Raw genomic sequence first — 24,531 nt, 5'->3', positions numbered from 1 at the left:
CCACTGTCTGTTTGCCTTTTCTGAATATTTTAGATGATTGTGTACATCTTAGCTATGCAAAGAGGTGAATGTAACGCTTAAACTTTTTTAAAGTAATAACGCATCCGAAAAATAGCATAACAGGTTATGGGGAGCACGGCATGTCGGAACCATCGACGGAACACCGTCACAGCTAAGCCACGGTTCCACCGCCTGGCTCTCTCTAGCTTGTCGCATGTACGCCCGAAAGCTGCATATCCGTTGATTCTGATTGAGTGCGATGTGATGCACGAAACCTCTTCGTCGTCACTCGCACCACACCGCATTGCATTGCACCCGACGTCACCTCTACAATGCGCTCGTCTCTTTAATTTGTACGTATACATTATAGGCAAGGAAGCGATAAGTTTGATGATGTTACCAAAACTCTTTTTTTGGGTATTTTCTTTTCTTTTAACTGGTTACCGAAACTCTTGATATCTATAGCAATGCTTCCAAAAAAACAAGCAGTTGGATAAATTCATCCTCATCCAGTCATCCGATTTCTTAAAAATGGAGATGATTAATTGCTAGCCAAATAATTAGTAGTTATAGATTTGGTCCCTTGCATTGCTTCTTCTCCTGTTCTTTGTTGCAGTTTGATGGTGTTACCTAAACTATTGACATCTATAGCAAGACTTCCAAAAAAAAAGAGAGAGCGGTGGATAACTCCGGTTGCATTGCTTCTTAAGAATGGAGATGATTAATTGCTAGCCAAATAATTAGTAGCTATAAATTTGGTCTCGCTTGCGTTGCTTCTTCTCCGGTTCTTTGTTGCAGTTACCGGGTCAGCTCAGCTCCATCCACCGGTGGTTGGCCCGGCCGAGATCAACTGACAAACACTCTCCTTCAGTTCTTCTTGACCTGCCAACCATCACTCGACGCAACCTCGCCACCATAAAAACTCCACCACCAGCTCTACCTCCCTAGCCATCTACACACTCCATTGTCGTCTACGTACTCCTCGATCGCCTCGTACGTCAATCTTGATCCATTCGCGCCATGGTTAGGAGAGGAGGGTTGCTAGTTGGGTATGGCGCCTCGTCGTCGGCGACGGCGTGGAGGGCCGGGAGGGTGCTGAGGGCGGCGGTGGTGGCATTCTTCGACGGCTACCACTGCTTCAGCCCCGTGGCCGCCCTCCTCGCCCTGCCATTCTCCGCCGCCGTGCTCGCGTCCCAGGCCATGGCGCCCTCGTCGTCCACGCTGCGCGGCGCGTCCTCCAGGCTCCGGGAGATGTTCCACGCCGCGGGGTTCCCGCCCTCGTCCTTCTTCTCGCTGCTCAACGGCAAGCTCTCGCAGACCGTCTTCACCTTCGCCGCCACGCTGCCCTTCGCGCTCACCTTCCTGCTGCTCGCCAAGGCCTGCGTCGCCGCCGTGCTCGCCGCCCCGGCTCCTGACGCGCCGCGGCGGCGCCGCATGTCGCTCCCGCGCGCCGCCGCCGTCGCGCGCGCGTACCCGGCGCTCGTCGCCACGCACCTGTTCAACTCCTTCGTCATGCTCTCCGCCAACGCCGCCGTCTTCTCGCTGCTCTTCCTCGCCTTCGGCGCCGCCGACCTCCTGGGCTTCACCTCCCACGCCTCCACGCTCGCGCTCTCCGCCGCCGGCGCCATCGCCTACTCGGTCGCCGTCGGCGTCGCCACCGTCGTCTGCAACCTCGCGCTCGTCGTGGCCGCCATGGAGCGCGGCGTGGCGGGGCACGGCGCGCTGCTCAGGGCGTGCGTGCTCATCAGGGGCAGCGTGCCCACCGCGCTGGCGCTCGCGCTGCCCACCAACCTCGGCATGGCGGCCGCGGAGGCGCTCTTCCAGCTCCGGGTCGTCTCGCAGCGACGGAAAGCCGGGAGGCTCGCGCCGGGGGTCGCCGGCGAGGCCTTCTCGGTCGCCTACATCCACGCGCTCTGCGTCGTCCTCGAGATCATCGTCAGCTGCATCTTCTACAGGAGCTGCTGCAAGAGGAGTGAGGCCGACGAGCTCAGAGAGCTGGAGCCGGAGGAGAAGGGTGACCTCAAGGCTTGATCATCATCTCAACCGTCTGTCGCCGTCTTCGCCATTCCGAAGCCATAGTAGACATATAGCCACCAAATAGGTTTATCGATCATTCTGAGAAACTCTTGGATGGGTCCAGAGAAACATAGTGAATTGGGGGATAGAACTGTTTCTTTTGTTTCTTTGCTGGATAGTTTTTTTTCGTCATTTTCTTTTCTCTTGGCATGGAAATGAAATGTAAAACATGGTTCGATTTGTACAGCAGAAAATATTCCGTCGAAATGAAATAAATAAGCAGGGAATTTTGCAATGCGCGCAAAGAAAACAATAGGGGTAGGTTCAACATTCTGCTTTATTTTTTTTTTATCTGCTTTGTGGGGGTTGGCAACTGAAGAAACTTCCGAGTGGACCATTGGAGAAGACATTACAGTACAGAATATCTAAGTCAGTGCTCCTGCACCCTGGCGATCACATCTGTCAGGTTTTACATTCGAATTCCTGCCTTTCAACTGTCAGATATTGAGATCGCATGAGGTGGCCCATGTACGAAGCATTGTAATTACAGCATACTGGAAATTGTACAACTGAAAAGTGCAGTGCCATAGACTACAAATGCAGTACAGTAGTAAGAGATTAGGGAAGGGCGGAGCGCACATAGGGACATTTTTCTGTCTCTGCAGCCATCGGGCGAAAACACCCAAGCTTTAATTGATCTGGACACCCAACTAAATGTTGCCCTTTTGAGATAGGGTCGACCCAAGATTTGGCAACAAATGAAAAGCATGACTGCACATAGTGGTGGATTCGGAACATAAATGACCAAAGATCACCATATACAAATGAAAAGCATGACTGCACAGGATCGTATCATCACATCTTGTAGGATCACTGGGTTGGGCTACAGGGGTGTCAATCTATGGTTAGAAAACTGCCTGTTAGTCCTGTGGTAACTCTAATCCTCTTCTATTTCTTTTGAGCTACTCACCATTTCTTACACTTTCCTAGTTTACAACAACTGGCCTACTCCTGCTGCTACGTCTAGTGTAAACAGAGATATTCTGTACAGGGGGGCCTACGTTAGGTATTGGGTTAGCTTTGTACAGTGTCATGTGCAATCAAACATGGATGTCCCAACCAAAAGTATATCTGTACGGGACAAAATAAATGACTATAGGTTAGGGTGATACAGATAAGAATATTTCACACGTTACAGTGAAGAAGCATAATTGTAGTATGTGTACCTTGTCTTGTAAGCATAAGATGTCCCCAAGGAAGCCATGCATTCGGCGACAGTCGAGCCTCCTGAAGATCCGCATGGCTAGCAGAGGTCGGTCTGTTGAGGGGAAAACCGATGACCACATCCAAGTTGCGGGGCAGATATCATCATTTGAAGGGTGACCTTGGTGATCTGTCTGCAAATCCATCTTTTGATTTTACAGGAGTTCTGTCCTGGCTTGCTTCCTTTTCTGCTTCTTTCAGTGCTTTCTTCCTCTCAGCCTCAATCTGCTTCAGATTCTCCTCATGTGCCTTCCGAAATAACCCCACGAAGGTTAGAAGGGTCGAAGCAACTGCATAGTTTTCAAAACATTCAGTATGAGTAAAAGATAACAAGGATATCAAGTTACTATCAAGTGCCTGCTTTATTTTGTAGATAAGGAAATGCGAGGAGTGAAGGAAATAAAATGTACATTCTTTCAGCACCATCTCCCATAGACCAATTCAATAGATAACTTGGCATGAATTACCTTGCTCAAAAGGATATTTTGCAGGGTCTTCTCCAAAATAAAGGGAAAGTGCATCTGCACTTCTACCCTGTCAGCACTTGTACGTCAAAAGTGGGCAGATTTAAAGTGTTCATTATTAGTAATGAAAGCAATGACGGCCACGAAAGGCTTACAACTTCAACATAGAGTGCTGATAGGGCGCGTACATCAGCACCAGAAGCATCAAGGAACTCCTTTAAAGTCTACATTGTACCATACAAGAAAACATTAAGTCATCTGCTTGATGGCATAACGGCTAAAATAGAAAATAGCACATCAATAAAATCTGATGGAATCAAGACACCAGAAAAGGTTGGGAAATGTACCTTACGGAAAGCATCAGAAACTGGCCCATCACTTTCTGAAGCAGTTAGTTCCTGTTCAACTTTCTCTAGACCTTTTACAACTGCTTGCTGTTCCTCCGCCAATGCTTTCAGTTGCAACTGTTTAAATAATTAAAGAAAATATAATAAATAGTACCGATGTAAGTTATCCAAATTAGTCAACGTGCACAATACCTTCGAAGCAGCTTCCAAGCTACCAAGATCCTCATGAAAATCCAGTAGTTCTGGTGATTTCCCTGCGAGGGACTGAAGAACACTTAAACCAGTCATTATGTTTTGAATCATACTGTATGGATGCAAAATAAGCAGCATGAACAAAGAAAACTTGTTGTCAACTGGTTTTCTTAAAACTTATAACAAATTTGATTCTAACTTTTGCTTCTCCGTTTACAACAATGCACATATCATTGAGTTAGAACTGTGGTCAGACTTGTGGATCAAGTTAGTCGTCCTGCCAAGCATTTTTTATGGAGGTCTATCCAGTTTATTCCACAAAAGCTAAGCTGATCATTTTTAGCGACAGAGTGGAGTCTTGCATAAAGCTCACAGGGAGGCCACCTCATGCAAAAAAGAAGATTTTATCACAACTAATATGGAATTTGGTGATTCTTTTGCATTGTCACGAAGTCCAAAGACATCACGCCACCAAAAAGAACCCACACGAGTGGAATGAGGGTGTTCTGCTGTCCTATCACCATACCAGTTTAACCCATGGGATGTTCTCCTTATTGTAGAATTCGTGAAAAAAAATTGACCATGACCATGAAGGCAACCTTCTGTACATCTAGAACAATAACACCAACCCCCATTGTTTTGGGGTTTGCAAACTATATTCCAGGTAGCAAGGGATTTGCATTGACCAGATAAATAGGATTTGCCCCAGAGCCGGAGGCTCTGTAAATTACCAGTCTACGTGCACATACAGGTCATCCTTGTGCTCACTTCTATGCTTCTCAAGCATCCACCCTTTACAAACCTCCATGCCCCTCGTCTAATATAGGATGCCAAGGCTGTGCCGTCTAGGATGTGGCCAGGGAGCACGTCTGGCTGCATGAGCAACGGCCAGAAGATGACGGGTGAGCCGTGGACGTCTCCTGCGCCTTCTCATTATGTTAACATCAACAATGGTTCCCGTCAAAGAAAAAAACATCAAAAATGGTTTGTCATCCCCCATTCTCCCAGAGAATCAGAAGGAAAACTGCCACAAATCAGATCACTGCCAAACCATGACGTGGTTTGCGTGATCTGGATCAGAATTCTACGGAGAGTGCCATGAATCAGCTACGTATGAAATATTATTTTCCTATTTTTTAATCAATCAATGTCTGGCAGCTATTTTTCTACCTTGCAAAGAAAGTGCATTAGTGTTGTTCTGCTGCTGGTTGCACGGGTCTCTACAAGTTTTAGGATACTGTCCAAGCGGAAACCGACAGCCTGGCCTGCAAGGAAATAGCAAAAATGAAATTAAACCAATGAGGCACGGGAAGTCAAATTTATCTAGTAACCTAGATAGAAACCCTGAAGATGTAGTACGTTGATATTAATACATTTTCAATCTACTCTCCTAAATTGCTTTGCATTGTTCCATCTACAGAACAACTTGTTTTCTTGATAGTCAAAGGAAGATAGTATCGTACAATAGGTTGATCACTGGAGCATTCCTCCCAACTAATAGGATGATTAGAAACTATCAAAGATAATTACCTCTTGGTGTTCCTTCATTTAATGTGTTCCCGATTAACAGAATGTTCTTCATGATCACCTTCAGCTTCTCAGAGCCTCTGAGCTGATTGGCATATCAGAGATGAGTTCTTGCATGCTAAACATGAATGCTGTATGTGAAAAACTTCTGAGTTGTTAGAATGTTTACCTCCTCACAAGCTGATGCCACAGTCTGCAAATTCCTTCTAACATCCCTAATCTAAGCAGGAAAGAAATAAGTGGAGAGTGAGAAAGCCATGAACAACACAAATGACCTTAATCTCAAAAATTCAACAGTGTATGACCTGTGACTGAAACTGGATCTTGAATGCAAATATCCTAAACTTCGATTCAACCCTTGGCACCTTCATCAATTCTAGAAAGAACTGTATATAGGAGAAAGATAAATAGTAAGGTAAACTGAAGTACAGATATAACATATAATCAAAACTTCAGTTGACATCAAATATGACCAGCAAAATAGATAACAGAAAAGGAAGCTCTATTTATGAGATAATCAGGTAAACTTCGATGAAAGAAAAGAGTATACTTGTAAGCCGAAAGACATAGTTTACCTGCTCACACTTTCCAAGACTGTCCTTGTCTCCGGTGTAGTTCTGACAGCCAAAATTTACAAGATATTTTACTTTTGCAAGAAATTTAGAGAAGAAAATTATTCATGATTAACAAGGGGCAAGAGGAAAATTCAAAGTGTTAAGTTGAAAAAAAACCTTTAGAAGCTCCATTTCCTCTTTTGTTGGACAAAACTTTATGAGATTTTCAACCTGATCAGCGTCTAAAACTGAGTCGTCCAAAGCCAGAGCAGAACTCTGTTGTAGGTAGAGAGAGTAAAGACAAAGGTAGAGAAAGTATAATTACTATACAAAGTATCTGATATGCAGACAACAATTTTCTGAATGAACAGTGCACTTTAAACTTACTTCACTACTGACTCAACTCACTAACAAACCAGAATTAATTTTGGGTAAACTCCACATACAAAACAGGGAGATGGTTTTAAAAATTGAAGCAGCTTTAGCTTTTAAGTGAGTTCCAAGAAATATGCCAAGGACTTCCAAGAAACATTTCAGGAAAAAATAGATCTCCCTACAACTCATTGATATTTGAGTTAATGCTCAATCTTCACTTTATCACTTCAACAGAACTGGTGAAAAAAAGTTATGTTGAATCTTCTACACTATTTAGAAGGAACTTAAGCAATCAACAAGATTGCCCTTCCAATGACATCATGTGCCTTCTTTGCTATTAGGGTTGCTTATGGCATTGGTCTTGCCGCTAAGCTCCCTTTCTTGTATGTATGTTTGCTCCCTATTCAATCAAAAGGTGACTAAGCAGTTGGACAGAATACTAAGACAATGCTTGTGGAGAGATAAGGGGGGGAGCTTAAACAGTCATTGGCAGCTTGGGATATGATCTGTAAGCCTAAGCTCAAAGGAGGGGTGGGGATAGTGGATTTCCAGAAACAGAATGCAGCTCTGCTTATCAAGTTCCTTGACAAATTCTACAATAAGCAGGATCTGCCCTGGGTAAATTTGGTTTGGGAAGCCTACTACCAAGGAAAAGTGCCACATGCAGAGCACATTTGTGGTTCTTTTTGGTGGAAGGATGTAATAAAGCAGGTGGATAATTTTAGAGGTGTGGCTAAGGTGCAGCATGGAAGAGGAGATACTTTATTATTTTGGTCTGATAACTGGGAAATACAGAGTTCCTCTCAGCCTATGTGTGCAAGGTTTCCCAGACTTTTTTCTTTTGTGATCAATGAAATTTTTTCAGTGGCTCAAGTTTATCAGGCTCAGGAGATGGGGAATCTATTCCATAGGCCTTTATCACTTCAAGCATATCAGGAGTTGGTGGAGTTGCAGGATATTATGCAGAGTAACCCATTATCTGAAAGCAAAGATGTTTGGAAGTATTGTTGGGGTGAGAAGTATACAGCTAGAAGTTTCTATACACACATCCATTCACACATACAGGTTCCTAGGATATATAAGTGGCTCTGGAATTCATGTTGTATCATGAAGAAAAAGGTGTTTGCATGGTTATTGCTGTCAGATAGATTAAATACAAGAGACTTATTAAAGAGAAGACATTGGAAGGTGACTGAAGATACACACTGTGTTTTATGTCCAGGGAAGGTTTATGAGGATCGAATTCACTTATTCTTTGAGTGTAACTTCAGTGTGAGAATTTGGAACTACTTGCAGATAGAATGGAAGCCACATGATTATTTGCAAGAAGTGTTGGATCAGGCTAGAAGGAGTTTTGGACGTCCTTTCTTTATGGAAGTACTGATGACTGCATGTTGGAACATATGGATCCTTAGAAATGGGAAAATCTTTAGAAATGAGAAGTGCTCTTTCACTAAGTGGAGAAGCAAATTCATCCAGGATATAACTCTGCTGCAATATAGAACTAAAGCTAAACATAAGGATAGTTTGCTTGCCTGGATTAAGTCTCTACCTTAGAGACAAAGTTTCTTTAGCTTCTTTTTTGTACATATTGTAAACTTATCTTTCTTTAATTAAATAAATAAATTTTGCTGTGGGGCTTTGCCTCACAGTCCAGGGTCAAAAAAAAAAGGTGGGCATGTGTTGTTTGCACATTCTCTAAAAAAAAGAGGCAGAAGCTAGTAGCGAGATACTCACCATCATATCGGAGAGTGGCATTTTGATTTTTGTCAACATGATCTCTGTGTTATTGGCCCGTCTTATATCGATCTGTGGATTTTTCAAGGACACCAACAAAAGTTTCAGCTTTTTTGTTTGCAGCACAACGACATAAGTATGAAAGGAAATTCAACTAAAAAGGTCTCATGCAAATCACTTCATGCCAGAAACAAATACTTTGAGTTAGCCATTAATTAGCACATGGTACGAATACAAAACTGAGTGTGAAACAGCACCCATGTTCTTGCCCTTCAGTAAGTTAAGTTCATGAGAAGACAGTAGCAACTGCATGTACTAAACTTTACCATGACTTCAGTCTCACAGGTTAACTTGGAGGAGGCAATGCTACCTTACTTCTGTGCATGACTTTACATGTCATGTGTTAGAGAGCAGTCGTCGTATAATGGTGGTTTAAACATAAAGTAATTAACATGTTGCGAAATTGGGTAGAATATTGCACACTTTACGGACCTGTCCTAGGTAATTACAGATTTTTAGTGAAATGAAGAAGTATTGGCAAATACATGATGCTGAGATTGTATGCACAATAAACTTCCATGCCAGTAAACAATTCAGTAGAATAGCAGAGCTAGATGAAATACAACACCGGGCAAATATTTTTCAAGTTACCAGGTGAATTTTATCAGGTTTCGAACCAAGAGATTTTCCAGCCCCTTCTGATTTCGAACCGCCTTTTGTCTTTGGTGCAATAGTAAAAAGAGACGCCAGTTCATTCACATCGAACTCGGAATTGCTGCATACATGGTGCTACCAGTTAGTAGAATGAGAATGTGTTAAATATACTATTTTCGAGAATTAAGCTGATAACGACATGTTATCGTCAGAACATTTTATGAGAATTTATATCTCGTAGCAAACAGAACAGTTGAAATAACTGAGTGTACCTATCAGCATCTGCTTGCTTTTGAAGTTCTGCCCATAAACTTCCCTGCATTGCTCTTGTTACCTTGACCCAGTGCAGTGGTTTTAGAGATGACTTCCGTATTGCAGTTGAGTTTGAGCCCAAACGAGTAAGCCCACCTCTTCCACCAGGTGGAGGGGGCCCACCTCGCCCACCGGGAGGCGGAGGGGGGCCACCAGGTACTCCAGGTGGTGGAGGGGGCCCACCGGGTAATCCAGGAGGCGGTGGTGGGCCACCAGGTCTTCCAGGGGGCATTGGAGGAGTAGGTGCACCTGGAGGGGGAGGAGGGCCACCTACTCCTCCGTGCCCTCTAGGAGGAGGCGGTGGTGGAGACACTCCATACCCTCCGGGAGGAGGAGGAGGAGACGGAGCTCCACCTCGAAATCCAGCGGGAGGTGGAGGAGATGGTGTTCCTCCCAGTCCTCCAATAGGCGGTGGTGGAGGTGGAACTCCTCCGCCACCGGGTGGAGGAGGAGGTGGGGGTGCCCCTCCAGAAGGTGGCGGCGGCGGCGGAGCCCCTCCATATGTTCCAGGAGGTAGTGGAGGAGGTGGAGGAGCCCCTTCGCATCCCCCGGGAAGTGGCGGCGGCAGTGGAGCTCCTCCATGTGCCCCAGGAAGTAGCGGCAGAGGTGGAGGTATCCCTCCCGGAAGAGGCGGCGGCGGAGCCAATCCACATACCCCGTGAGGAGGTGGAGATGTCCCTCCATATCCTCCAATGGGTGGCGACGGCGATGGAGCTCCGCATGCTCCACATGCTCCACGAGGAGGTGGAGATGTCCCTCCATATCCTCCAAGGGGTGGCGGCGGCGATGGAGCTCCACTTTGAAATCCATTTTGTACTGGAGTCCCTTCTGGTCCTCCAGTAAGAGAAGGCTGTGGAGTTCTTTTACTTCCTTCAGGAGAAAGTGGAGGTGGAATTCTTTCCATTCCATCAAAAGAAGGATGCGGTGATGGAATTGGAGTTCCAACTTGACATTCTGATGAAGGGAACTCCTGTGTGCTCTCTCTAGGTGGGGGTGGAGGTGGTGGTGGCAGCGGTATTATGGCATCCCTTGTCAGAGGTGGAGGCAGAGCTATTACATGATCCTCGGAAAAGGAAGGATACGATGGCACTTGATGTCGTCCAAGAGGAGGTGGTGGAGGTGACGGTGCGACATGCCTTTTAGGTGAAATTGGAGGCAAGGGGCAAATCACTTCATGTTCTCTAGGCAGAGGTGGAGGTGGTGGAGGTGGAGTTGCATTATTTCTAGGAAGAGATGGAAGATGTGGGGGTACAGATTGAGGTGGAGCAGCCAAACATTCGCTTGTTGAATCTTCTCTTGAAAAGGGCAGAGGTAAACATAAAGACACAGGTGCAACAATTCCGCTAGGACAAGGTGGTGGTGGTGGTGGTGGAGACGGCAATGATATACTGTTTACATGAAGAGCTGGTGAATGAGGTAAATGGGGAGCTGGCGCATGTGTTCTTGAAGGTATAAGCAAGGATTGTGTTGAGGGTGGAGGCGAAGGTGAGGGCAAATGTTGCGGAGATGGGAGCAAGGACAGGTGCGGTGGTGAAGGGGAACGACAAGGTTGAGAGGTAAGGGATTGTGAAATTCCCCTATGCCAGCTGCAAATTGGTGGATTTGGTGGGGTTGGAATGGCTCCATGTTCTTTTCTATGAGCCGTGGAGGGCGACATTTCGTCGATCATTTCACACGGCAAGAACTCCTTGCATGCTTCCAATTCTTCTTCAAATTTTGAACTTGAAGGATCATTTGTTCCATGAGATGGAGATATTTCTGATTCACTATCCTTACGTGGCAATTCTGTCATCGCTATACTACTTTTGGGTGGTAAGGTTAGAGACGAAACACCTAAGTTGAGAATAGTTTGTCTACAAAGAGTGTGTGGAGGTGGAGGTGGAGCTGGAGGGTGAGATGCATACCTGTTGGGAGCAGGGAAAGCTAGACTACCTGGATGTAAATCCTTTCCCTGTGTCTTTGCTAGGTGAAGTTTTGGAGGTGGTGGTATGCAGGGAGGATAAGGGTTAACATGCAGTTGATGGTTGGCATGCGATGTTGGAGAATAGGAAGTTGACATCTCTATATATGCTTCAAATGAAGTTGAAGGTAAAGATGAAACAGTTTTGATTGGTCGTAATGGGGGATTTACTAGAGATAATACTTTTGATGGTCTCAGAGATGTAGCGGATTGGACTGGTGGAGACACAGAAGGTGTAGCAAAAACATCTCTTCCGCTTGTAGAAGGAACAGACTTCTGATTTGATTCTGTTTGCAATGGAGATAGAAAGGACAAATCTGTCGATGCTGAACGAAGCAGATTACGCCGCCTGGGAGTTGATGGAGCAAAAATACTTGACAAAGGAAGTAAAGTTTTTTTCTTTAGCACAAGGCGAGATGAGTCAGCTGTAACTGCACTTGCACTGGGATGAGTTAGAGCACCATCTGCTGCTAAGCTAAATCCACCAGGCAGCATATCCATAGAAGAAATATTCGAAGGTTGGCCTGTCGAGTTGGATATTGAAGCTTCCGTTCCCTCTGTTTGTTCTGCAGTCCCATTACTATTGGATGCATCAGACTGCTCAACATTTTGCTCACCAGAACTTAAAATCAGGGTATCACTTGTGCTGTGCGGATGTGGTTTCCCTAACAATGAAAGCTCCACCCTGTTATTCTCATTTGTGAGCTCAATCACTAGAACGTTTGTGTCACTGGTGCTAGGCTGTTCGATATTACTGTTGTCCTCTTGATTGGTGTCATTGACATAAGTAACACGTTCTTCTATTGGACTATCTCCATCATCCTGTTTGAGAACAAAGTCAAGTCCTTCAGTATTATCAGCCTCTGTCAATGTAATGTTTTCTGAAATGTCGACTGCATTGCCTAATTCCATCTCCACTGTATCCCCCGGCAGCACTTGTTTTGGGGTGGTGACTTCAGATATGATAACTTCCTTGATCATCTGTATGTCCTTTGGACTATTCGTTTCTAATATAATCACCTCTTTGACCAACACATTATCAGTATGAATCGAGTCTTGCTTGGGATCAACTGTTCTGTCCTGCCTGGGACTGATGTTTTCAACTGAGCAGCCATCATCTTTATCTTTGTAAATAGCAGAACTCGAAGTGCTGCTGTCTCTGCCTCCATCTGTTGTACTTTCCAAACTTGACACTACTCTGGTGGTGTCTTCGTGCATAATGTTGGTATCAACAGATGTGCATGCCTCCTCATCATTTAGTATTTCAAACGGCGAAGGCTTATTTTGTCGTGACCCATCAATATCACTATTCAACTCGAGACTGGAAAATGGTGAGATTTTCCTGGCTTCAGCACCTGGAGTACAATCTGTAGAAGATATTGAAAGAGTTTCTGCATCCTTGTGTCCATCATGTGAATCAGGATTACTGAAGATTTCATCGGCTTCAAAGAACTCATCACCAGAGTCAACTTCTATCTCATCACCACAGTCATCCTCATCTTCATCATCATCGGATCCAATTTCAGTAGACGCATCGGATTCAGCACTGATCTCTGAAAAGAGTACCTGGTTCAGGCATGCACTTACAATTAACATTAATCAATTCGATAATAAATTGCCTCATACATGCAAGAAAAAGCATGGCCTACCTCCGCTTTGAAGTTCTTTGTGAACCGTTGATCAGCATCCCAACAGACATCAATGTCCTCAAAGTTCAACTGTAAAATGTGAGACTGGATAAAGAAGGTATTGAACATCACCCTAAACATTAATCTTTCATTTTCTAGGCCATCATCCACATGCAAGCATTCAAGGACCACATCACCTTGGACGCAGGATCCCACATTTAACTTCACCGGCATGTTGTCTGCCTGCAACGATAGTTAATACGTAACTAAAACAAACAACCGAACAGTTAAGATATAAGCTGAGCTCGATATTACCTGTCTGTAACGCCTAACATGTTTCTTGGATTTGAATGGTGTTGCAAGAGCACTGCGACTTTTATCAGCTGTTAGAATATCCTGTCCATATACTCTAACTATTGGCCTACAACCACCTACTCCATCGAAATTTGGAACTCCTCTAAGAATAACACAATCCAGGGTGAAAGGAATGGGTTCTGAGGGCCACCCCAACTCATAGTCCATTTTGCATATGTACTGCAGATATCGAATATGAGAAGGCTGCGGATTTAATGTTGTTAACATCTGAAGAAGCTCCTTGGGTGCTTGCTTGTAGACCATGTCTAGAGTTCTTTGCTCCCCATTATACTGTTTCCGGTACAGAAGAAGAGCTGCAAGCATAAATGCCAGCACTGGCCATCCACCTTTCTCACAGTGCATTAGCAGAATGTTTTGCTTCCCTTCGAGCATAAGCCACCTCTCACTCAGCCTCAGGAAGTGGATGATGATGTCCAAAGGAAGCAATGGGCATCCTAAGTACTGGCAGGGGTAATCTTTGACTGTAATCCTGTACATGGAGAACAAGCCTGTAACCAGGCTTTTCCCTTCATCTCTGAAGTTCAGTACCATCAGTGGAGAATCTGGAAACTGCTCACGGAGCTGCAACACGATGCTGTCCATGTAATTCTTGTATCTGAACTGGTCCATGGTGTCTGTCGAGAAGCAACAATCGAATACTGCAAGCATTGAACAGGTCAGTCATTTACTCTTCATGTCAAACTTTAGTTGTAAGCACATACACGAACATTTTAGTACTAGCATATAGTGCAAGGCTGGCTGGCACTACTTGTTCAAAACAACCAGATATCGAAATAGCAACACAACATAGACAGTTTAACATATTGAAAACCTAAGCGATTCACAAATTCTAAGTATTGCGATTGGCAAAAAAGGGCAGCACGTTCATGTTGTTGTCGTATTGTATCCCAAGTTTCAGTTCACGATACTCCCTAGTATAATCAGCACATGTTTTGCCTTAGTTATACAGCTACTCCCTCCAGCCCTAAATACTTGTCGCAGGTTTTGCTACAAGTATTTAGGGCCGGAGGGAGCACTTCTTTTCTGTAGGCTGGAGCACCAATATGCATTGGTCTAAGTAGACTATCATGATCTTTTCACAAAAAAAAATCTAGCTAATGCAGCACGCACGCAACGTCTACATTAGTGGTAGCATGTTGGCAAAAAAATCATGCACCAGCAATTGCTTCACGTATAGAGCAAAAAAAAAAATTACACTAAAAAAACAGCTAGACAACATTTCTAAAGTTAAAAGAGCTAAAAAAAAAACTCAAGCACAAGCACAAAATCGCGACCAATTCGGCAATTCCACGTCGCTCGTGAATTTTCGGCAACAAATTCCCCCAGCATTTCGCAAGAGGAGGAAGCGCGTAGGATTACCGTAGACGCGGTCTGCGATCTCGAGGAGCCGATCGGGCGGCTTCCGGTAGAACAGCCTCCGGAACAGCGCCATCTCCGCCTCCTCCCCGTTGCCGCCGTCTCCGGCGGCCTATCCCTCCGGCACCCCCACCACCCGATCGCGTCCGCCTGCTGCGCAACCCACCGACCAATCCCTACCGACGAAAGCCTCGCCCGGCCGGCCGGCGGCGGCGACACAACGACCCAGCTCCGGCACGCGACGCGCGCGCGCGCGAACCCCGGAGGGAGGCAATGCGCGGCGGATTTCGCCGCTCGCTAGGGTTTCGCCCTCGCTTTTTTTTTTCCTCGATATTTTTTTGGTGCGAAAATTTCTCTGGTTTTTTGGGGTGGCGGAGAAGGAAGCGGAAGGAGGAAGACAGAGAGAGAAAAGGGAGAAGCCAGCCAATGGAGGAAGGAGGCGGCACCAGACGAAACAGCAAAATCAACAGCTCGGCTCGGCTCGGCTCAGCTCAGCTTCCCAAGCCGGCCCATTAGAGTTTCATTTCTATCATCTCAAAAAATAAAGAGGTCCATCTTCTTCTTCTTTTTTGCGGGGAAAAGAAAGCGGATAGAAATACAATCAAAGGCTACAGCTTCAGCAACCTCCGGAGGAGATTGCCTAAACCAAACTTGTGTTTTTGCCTGTACTCTACCTACGTGCGTTAGATCATGACTAACACGATTTACTGTCCTGTCTATTTTCATCCTTGAGACTTGGAAGGCATACACAGAAATATTCGGTGTACTGCCATTTATTAACTCCAACGCCTAAGCACAGTCGGTTTCGACGATGATCGGCAGGCTCGTCCAGATTAAGGCCAGCTTCATGCCTTCCTCCACCGCTGTGAGTTCCGCCTCAGTAGCATCCTGGCACTCAAGAAGTTGCCTGCAAGATGCCACCAGAACATCACCTTTGTGATCCCTGACCACCATGCCAGCACCAGCCGTTCCTTGCGAGGACCATGAACCATCTACGCTCAATTTCACTTCACCCTGCATGGGTGGTTCCCATTTCCTCCGAGGTGTTTTGCAGCATTCAGTGTCCTTCTTGTCTCGCCTGAACCCTGTATCATGGGAGACGACAATCTTCCCTTTCTCCAAATCCTTCTCAGGGTGTTGCTTGATGATTAGTAGTGACTCTAGGTAGCTCATCAGGAATCGCCTGGAACCTTCGACTGTTGGTACAGGCTTCTGGTGAGTAATTTCATTATGCACATACCAAATCCGCCAAAGCAGCAGAAGTGTCTTCGCTCGTTGTTCTTCAGTTAAACCCTGAATGAGATTCAGCAGCCATTATGTCCTAGTATTGCATATTGCAGAATTAGGGGGTAAATCCCATATCTCTCTCATAGCCTGCCATAGATGGCGGGCATGTGGGCATCTAATAAACACATGGTAAGTGTCTTCGTTCTCCTGGCCGCAGATGAGGCAGGTTGCTGGAGTTCTGATGCCCCTGCGGTTTTTGTTGGCTTGAGTGGCAAGCGAGTTGCTCCCAATCTTTCAAGCTAAGTTCTGCACTTTTGGGGGTACAGGGCACTTCCATATTAGCCTCCAAATTGGTCTCTCCCCATGTGGCCGTATGCTTGTGGCTTCCAGTCCGCGCTCGTGCATTTGCTCTTGGAAAGCCAGGCGGTAAGCGCTGCGCACCGTGAAGATACCTTGCTTCTCCAAGCTCCAGGCTAGGAAATCGGCATCATTACGAGTGGATGGCTTAATCTTCAGTATCTCTGCAGCATCATCAGCCGAAAAGAAGTGTTGCACACGTTGTATGTCCTAGGTGCCATCTGGCTGTATGAAGTTAGATACCCATCGGTATCGACAACATCGCCGAGGTGCCCCTGTCTTGTGATTCCCTCTTGGTATCCAGGGGTCGCGCCATGCTCGAATCAACACTCCGTTTCCCACTCGCCAAATGATACCTTTCTTCAGTAATTCCAATCCATACTCAATCGCCTGCCATGTTGACGAGGCATTACCTGTGAACACAGTGTCAATTAAGCTTCCATTTGGATAGTATTTAGCCTTCAAAAGTTGCGCACACAGGGAGTCTGGGTACTGTATTAGCCTCCATGCCTGCCTGGCCAATAACGCCTGATTGAACAAGCATAAGTCCTTAAATCCAAGCCCGCCTTGATCTTTGGATCGTAACAATTTGTCCCAGGCAATCCAATGTGCTTTGCGTTGCCCTTTCTCCGTTCCCCACCAGAAATGTCTGATCATCTTGGTGAGTTCATCGCAGAGGCCAAAAGGCAGCTTGAAGACTCCCATTAGGTATACTGGCAATGCTTGGGCAACTGATTTTATCAAGACTTCCTTTGCTGCTTGGGTTATGAAGTTATCCTCATACACAGTGAGACGTTTGCCTAGCTTTGCTTGTATACTTTGGAGCTTCTCCTTATTTATTCTACCCTCCGGAGTAGGCAAACCTAGGTACTTTGTCTCAAAGGCTTCCGCAGTAACTTGCAAGATTTGCTTAATTTCTTCCCGAGGCATCTGTGGACATGAGCTCCCAAACATAATAGAGCATTTACTTGGGTTGATCAGTTGGCCTGTACTCACCGCATAAGTGTCCAAGACCAGCTTGACTCTAGTCGCCTGTGTCGCTGTTGCTTTGAAAAATAACAAGCTATCATCTGCGAACAATAAGTGTGTCCATCTTCTTTATCATCTCCACAAAACAAAAGTTTATGTCCAGTGCACCCTCCAAGATTTTATTATTCTTGTCGCAGATTCGGATGTATCTATTCATGAAATATGTTTATAATCATCAAGTCTGTAACAAGAATTATGGAACGGAGTGAGTAGTTATTTTCTTTGAATTATATTTTTCTAAATAAAAAATGTAGCTATAAAGCATTTAATCATTTTAATCCTTGACTTATTTTATGAGCTCTTTTTTCCACCTTTTCTAACTTTGGATTAATTTTAATTTTCCAATTTTTGTGTTCTTTTTGAAGTGTTGTTTTAATGCGTGTAAACCATATCAAATCAATTGTGATGTTATCTAGAAATTTTTATGTAATTTTTCTCTTATATGGACCGGTCTTTACAATTTTTTATTGACATCAAGTGTTTTTCATCTTTTTTTTGGAAAGAGAATGAGTGGCACAGAAAATTACATGACAAATATGGACATATTTCATAAATTGTGGAACATATGCCACAAAAAATGTACGGGCATTTTTTATTTGTCCGGAATGTTTTTTTTTTTAAATTTTGCAAGTATTTTTAGCAATCATGTGTATTTATCTAGGATGCATGAAAAAAAAAGTTATAGGTGGTGAAATACATTTAAGAAAAAGGTTTCTTAGCAAAAAAAAATTATGCGTTGGAATAAATTTTAGAATATTCATGAATTTTTGCACTAAATGTTTTGATGTCTAAGATTGCAACCATTATTATGACATCGACCTATTTGGCCAAATAACCGCCAAATCCATAACATATTGGTACGGTTTCTCTGCAGATAGGACATGGAAATACTGAATAATATCTCCATCCCAAGGCTTATATTTTTTTAAAAAAAATCAAACCAAGTGAAATTTGACCAAGTTTTTATCAAAAATCATAAACACGCAAAATACAAAATCAATATCACTAGATACATAATAAAATATATTTTCAGATGGTATCTAAAAAATATCATATTTGGTGATAGAATTTTCTAAAAGTTTGATCAAACCTTACTTGGTTTGACTTTTCAAAAAAATATAAGCCTTGGGATGAAGGTAGTAGTTTTTATGCTTGTGAAAAATAATTAATTTGGGGGGTTATTACATCGTGAACTCAAATGTTTTTGTATCCTCCATATTGTCCTTGCTTGTTCCTCCGAGTGGCCTGTCAGGAGATAGGAGAAACCTGTGATCGCAATGCCCCCGCCCCTCCCACGCACAGACACACACATGTTTTTGCTCCGACCCAAACTCAAATGTTCTAGTATCCTCCGTATTGATTCCAGGAGCATCAGCGTTGTCCATCCAAGACATTCCTGACTCTGTAGTTCTAGAGGCGAAGGCGTGCAGGAAGGCCAATTGTTTGGCCGAAGATTTGAACCTGCAGAAAACTGTGATAGTGTCGGAATGCCTCTCTGTAATATGGAGTGCCCCTATGCTTGGAGTTACAACATGGTTCTCATGGAAATTAAGTCCAAGACAATTAACTTTAGTAGCATTTGTTTTAAACACAAATGTAGAGCTTCAAATTCAGAAGCTCACACTGGCAGCTAGCATTGTTTGTGGCAATCTTGGACGTCAGGTTTGGCTTCTCCAGCCACCTGATGGCTTTTGTACTCCCGTAAACATTTTAGAGCAATAAAGTGCCACTGAATTCTCAAAAAAAAAAGTCGGTCAGATTCAGTCAAGTAGGCTAAACCAACATATTGGGCTGGTTAATTTTCTGCATTAAAATGTCCGTTATTGCTCTGCACTTTTCTGGTAAGGCTAACGTCAGCAGTTAACACCAAAATAGCAAAACAATGGAGGTGCGGGGAATCGAACCCCGTGCCTCTCGCATGCGAAGCGAGCGCTCTACCATATGAGCTACACCCCCAATGGATGTGTACTTTGGGAAGCGAGCAAACATGTACCCAAACAGGTGGAGTCGCCGGAGAGACCCTTGCCACCGGCCGGACGGGAGGCAGAAGAAGAAAGAATTCCGTCCATTTCGTAACTGGACGCCCATTCTGCAGTTCGCGGTCGCGAAAGCCCTCGATCGCCGGCCATTGATTCGGACACACACGGAAGCAATGAAGCACCCAACAGATAGATGGCCATCTCCCCCCTTCACCATGCAGCTGTTCTTCCTTGCGCAGTTGCGCTCCGTGGATCGGTGGATCGAACTCGAAAATGCGCTGGTGCTTATATAATGGGGCGCAGTCGAAATCCCAGTCGCCCGCCATCGCTGTGAGATTCGGACGCTGGGGCCCGCGTCCAAGTCATTGACCGGTGTTTTCCTCATATACGAGCGCACCTACGTACAATCGCTGTGTACTTTATACGAATATACGGTGGGCCAACCCCACGTCGCTCGGTGTACCAAGCCACTGCGCCACCTGCCCCAGTTCTAATTTCGAAGCACTCGTCCTCCCAAACCGAGCCTCCCCTTCCTCTGCTCTTCCGCCGTCGTCCTCCATGCAGATCCATGGCCGCCCCCAAGGTTTTACTGAGCTGCTTATCAGGTAAGATCACACAGTTTGGTTTTCCTTGCATCCGATTTTCTGAGGTTTCCTCCAATCTGTTTCTGAGATCTCCTCCGATCTATTTCTGAGATTTCCTCCGATCTGATGGAAGATAATCAAACTGCAGCATGAAGAGGTCTGGCGTGGCAGCAGGTCGAGTGCTTGGAGAAGTTCGTCGCCGGCAACGCCATGGACACCCGTCGTGCGTCCACCGGGCTCCACGATGACCTGCGTCGAGGACGCCTCCACCTTGGTTGGATCTGCAGCTCGCTGTCATCTCGCAGCTTGTCAGACGAGGGACCCCGTGGAATTAGGTTATCTTTTGGAGGCGCCGCGTCGCCGGGATCTGAAACCGGCGCCATCCATCCAAGTGGATCTGGCTCCAGATACAAAAGTGAGGCCAGATTCGTCAGTCGCCATCCTCAGGCACGTCGCCGGTGCCTGAGATTCCGGCCAAGTCCACGCTCGCCGGGCATCCGGCTCTCCGTATTTTTTCTGGCGCTTTGTGGTATGGTTATGACTGTCAATTTTTGCACTTCAAAATCTGCTTGTGTTTGGCGAATTAAAAATTGTAGACATCTTCTAGTATTTAAGGTATTGTTGCTTCTATGCTTTCTAATTTTAGTTGTACAAAACACCGCGAGATGCTGAATAATCAGATCGACCTAGCACTAGCTTCTCCTGCTTGCAGGCTGCGATCATGTAATATGTCACTGACCTCCCAAAGACCAATGGTGCTAAAGGCCACATGTGCTGAAAAATACCCTAAACTGCCATATGCTAGTTATACTTATATAGCTTATCTGCAGTGTGTGCTTCTCCTTTTTTTTTCTTCTCTAGTATCTTTGACATCTTGGTGTTTTATCTTCTCAGCTGTAGTAATTTCATGAGGCTTACTTCATGTTTTGTGAATTTAAATATACAGGTCTGCTGAATCAGCTTCTTCTGAGCTTCGGTCCTCTGTTTGGGCGGATGACATCTGTAATTTCATGGGTTCTGCAAAGAGGCATTGTACAGAAAAGAGCAAGATACCCGTAGATAGCGACGTAATCAGGTGAAGTGCTTTATTTGCTCCGAGTTTTGTGCTTCAGCTTTCCTTTTCTTGTGCTTTTTAACATATATGAAGCATGGGAATAGTTTCACTGCCCATGAGATTTTTACGGAAATGTTGCACTAACGTTCTCCATGCAGCTGTTGGCACATTATACGGGTTTCCCTTTTTTACTTGTATTCCACTAAGTCAGATATCTGCTTGTTCCATCAGTGCTGTGTGGTTGTAGTATGATTGTATGATTGTTGTCACTCTTCATTGTTTTGTAATGTAATTCTATCGATAGTCCTTACTTTTGTTGTACGCAGCAAATAGGTATTCGTTTTGCATGGCATTTGCTTCAAATAGTTGCCGTTAATTTGCATATTTATAATCTAGTTATAGTTATTTTCTCCATGAGCTTCTTTTGCTAAAATGCTTATAATACAGTCTTTGTTCTTCAAGCCTGTGATCTGTAAGTATGATTAGGTTGCACTGTACATGGTAGGAAATGTATTCATTTACCTGTCTAAGTTATTATTCACATATGCCAAATATGAAACTATATTCTCCTTGTCTACATTTCATTCAATATATCTGAATTTGTTTACTTTATCCTGTAATGCAGAAAACAGCTAATAAGTGATCTGGAAGGGTATTTAAGTCAAAAATTCCGGAGCATATAAGGGAAGACCTGATTCAATCCCTTATATTATACTTCCATGACATATTTGATGGATGCTAAAGCTTTTTCGTGGATTTTTTCTGAAGGTAATAATAATAAGCTTACCTATATTTTTTCACAGCCGGTGCAAACATAATCTTACTGAAAATACCATGTCTCATGCGGAAATGCATGTTTCTGGTTATGGTGATGATCCTATTGTCCAGTTTGTATATTTACAATATTGCCCTTCAATACTAACAGGCTGTCGTGCTTCACAATGTAGGTGGCGGTGGAATCCTGTTCGTCTACTACTCTAATACAAGCTACTTGTGCCTTCTGCTGCTTATTATTTTTAGGAAATTTTTGTTTTCTAAGATGAGATGAGAAGTAGAGTGGCCAACTCAGTTTGCTTTCGTTCTATATGCTATGGGCTTGTAACCCCAGTCTCGTTCCACCCCTTCTGTTTGTACTATGCAGCAAATTATCTGTGTCTTTCTAATAGACATACCATAGAGGGTACACTATGAGCTACCACAATGTACTCTATGGAACAGTATCAAAGGACAGAATGCTTAAGAAAATTTTCCTTTATCCAATATAGATTTTGGGGCTCCAAGATGTACTCTATGAGACAGTACGCTAGATACCACAATATACTCTAGATAGTCTACAATATATCTATGGATGAGTCTATAAGATATGCAACAAGATTTTTCATGCTGAATTACCAATCAACGTAGGCAAATCTTCGATGCAAAAATTAATATTAAGTGCGTGACATCATTCAATGAATGAGAGAATACAAATTTATAATAGTACATGAAAGTGGTGTAATTATAGTGGTGCCCGAAGCGAAGGTGCAAAGCTATGCATGAGAATATGAGATATGTAGATGATTCAGAGAGGTCTTCACTGAGGACATAGAAGTTCAAACGTGTAAATTTATCTAGATATGTAGATGATTCAAAGAGGTCTTCACCGAGGGCATAGAAGTTCAAATGTGTAAATTTATCTCATAGCACACACCAAAAATATTTCCAGACGAATATACAAGAGTGCCACACCAAAAATCTTCCCAAACGAGGATACAAGTGCCACTTCCAGCCGAATAGCTAGTAATCCTTCGATAATTCTCCACTAAACCAATAATATATCACTATCATTCCATGTTATTCTAATTTGTTGTTGAGAACAGGTGTGCACGATCACACATGGTCATTTTTGACTTAGAATCGGACGAGTAGGTTCATAACTGAGATGGGAAGGACTCCAGATCACTCATAAATGTACCACATGCTATATTTTCGAAGGACAACATGGTTAACACTGTCAGCTTTTTTTTTCTTCTATATGCTCGATTGTCATTCTCCTTGCGCCAAAAGTATTTTGTGCTCAATTTTTTGAGCACCAAACCTTGTCATAAACTATCGGTGACGAGGGTGGTCCTCGACAATGCCCTTCGATTGAGGTTTAGGGTTGATGGAATCCTGTAGGCTGACACGAGACATCGGTTAACAGACAAGCGGGGAGAGCAATTTACCCAGGTTCAGGGTCCTCGATGAGGTAACACCCCTACGTCCTGCCAGTCTGATCTTGATTATAAAAATATCGGGTTACAATGGGGTGCCGAAGGTTTTGGCTGTGTTCTCGTTGAGAGGCTAAGTGCTACGGCAACCTAGCTTTGAACTTGTGGTGGCTAAAGTTGCTAAGATTGTGTCCAATCAACATCATATTAATTTTCAATGCACATATAACCAATCAAAAATCTTAAGAAATTTTTTCTTTACGCTTGTTTTATTCCACGCCCTTGGATTATGCCACTATAATTTTCATGGTGCATTAACAAACAATGAGATAAGGTTTCTTAGGTCAATGCTTTTTACACCCGAGCTGGAATGGACTCTGCAAATCGTTAGTCATTGTACACTATAGATATGGAACAAGATCTATTTTACGAGAACACATTCACATTTTTTTTACTTGTCTCCTTTAAGATGCAACAATGTAACTATGCGGGTGTTCTATTTATTTGAGGGGTCCATGCCAATATCTTCTTCTCGATTGATGCCGGCCGTATTTTGAGGATACGTGAAGGACTCTATGATATTAAATTGTGAACGATATGAAGATTTTGATAAGGACCGCATGTAGTATACGAGGTTAAATCGACAAGACGGCGATATCACACCCGTAGGCATGAGGAGAGCTAAAGGAGATTCAACTATGTAAGTCTTGAATAATTCTTGTCTTGACTTGTCAACCTCTATGAGATGCAACAATGTACCATGTAGATGATTCTTTGAGGGCGGCATGCCAATAACTTCACGATTAATCTAGCCTGTGTATGAGGTTACATGACATACTCTATGATATTACGATGTGTACAATATGGAGATTTTGATAAGGACTATATGATATTACCTGGTGTACGATATGGCTATTTAGTTAAGGACTGCATCGCTATACTAGTTCTAAAGACGGCGAGATCACATCCGGAGGTATTAGCAAGGCTATAATAGATGGAAGGGTGTATTTCTTATGAAATTTTTGATTTTACTTGCTCCCATGAGATGCAACAATGTACTATGGGGGTATTTTATTTATTTGAAGAGATGCTAATATTGGTTCCTCGATTAATTCCGCCCATGAAGAGATCAATGCCTAAGGTAATTTTTCTTGATCCAATATAAATTTTGAGGCCCTAAGATCTCCAAACAACTAGGGCTTCTTTTCAATGAATGTATAACCAATCAATAAGATTAAGACCATCTTATCTATTTTATTAAAAAACATAAACAACTGTTAGAGTCGGGCCAATATTAATATGTGCGAGCGGCTAAGATTAAGAGTACTCTATTAGATTCAACAATGTACAAT

General features: G+C 43.9%; 2 protein-coding genes, 1 long non-coding RNA gene and 1 other non-coding gene across 4 annotated transcripts; 2 read left to right on the top strand and 2 right to left on the bottom strand.

The window, feature by feature from the left end:
- The first annotated feature begins 1,020 nt into the window (after window positions 1-1,020).
- On the top strand, window positions 1,021-2,054 carry LOC127299115 (uncharacterized). Its single transcript, XM_051329021.2, has one exon. It carries the CDS (start codon window positions 1,021-1,023, stop codon window positions 2,029-2,031), a length of 1,011 nt encoding a protein of 336 aa, XP_051184981.1. The 3' UTR covers window positions 2,032-2,054.
- Window positions 2,055-2,800: 746 nt separating this feature from the next.
- Window positions 2,801-14,899, bottom strand: LOC127299114 (formin-like protein 12). The gene is made up of 18 exons (XM_051329012.2): window positions 14,764-14,899; window positions 13,345-14,042; window positions 13,051-13,272; window positions 9,402-12,967; window positions 9,127-9,250; window positions 8,476-8,547; window positions 6,541-6,639; window positions 6,385-6,426; window positions 6,115-6,195; window positions 5,979-6,029; window positions 5,813-5,894; window positions 5,453-5,547; window positions 4,283-4,354; window positions 4,091-4,207; window positions 3,899-3,967; window positions 3,747-3,813; window positions 3,243-3,569; window positions 2,801-3,147 (listed from the first exon to the last, which is right to left on the bottom strand). Exons 1-17 carry the CDS (start codon window positions 14,834-14,836, stop codon window positions 3,385-3,387), a joined length of 5,715 nt encoding a protein of 1,904 aa, XP_051184972.1. The 5' UTR covers window positions 14,837-14,899; the 3' UTR covers window positions 2,801-3,147; window positions 3,243-3,384.
- Window positions 14,900-19,256: 4,357 nt separating this feature from the next.
- Window positions 19,257-19,329, bottom strand: TRNAA-CGC (transfer RNA alanine (anticodon CGC)). Its single transcript has one exon. It is a non-coding gene; the product is annotated as a tRNA-Ala (tRNA).
- Window positions 19,330-19,823: 494 nt separating this feature from the next.
- Window positions 19,824-22,235, top strand: LOC127299113 (uncharacterized). Its single transcript, XR_011745931.1, has 3 exons — window positions 19,824-19,957; window positions 20,085-21,011; window positions 21,616-22,235. It is a non-coding gene; the product is annotated as an uncharacterized lncRNA (long non-coding RNA).
- The last annotated feature ends 2,296 nt before the right edge of the window (window positions 22,236-24,531 follow it).

Source organism: Lolium perenne, chromosome 5, assembly GCF_019359855.2.
Source record: "Lolium perenne isolate Kyuss_39 chromosome 5, Kyuss_2.0, whole genome shotgun sequence".
NCBI lineage: Eukaryota > Viridiplantae > Streptophyta > Magnoliopsida > Poales > Poaceae > Lolium > Lolium perenne.
The sequence above is the reverse complement of the archived record's forward strand: the minus strand, read 5'-3'. Positions and strand labels throughout refer to the sequence as shown.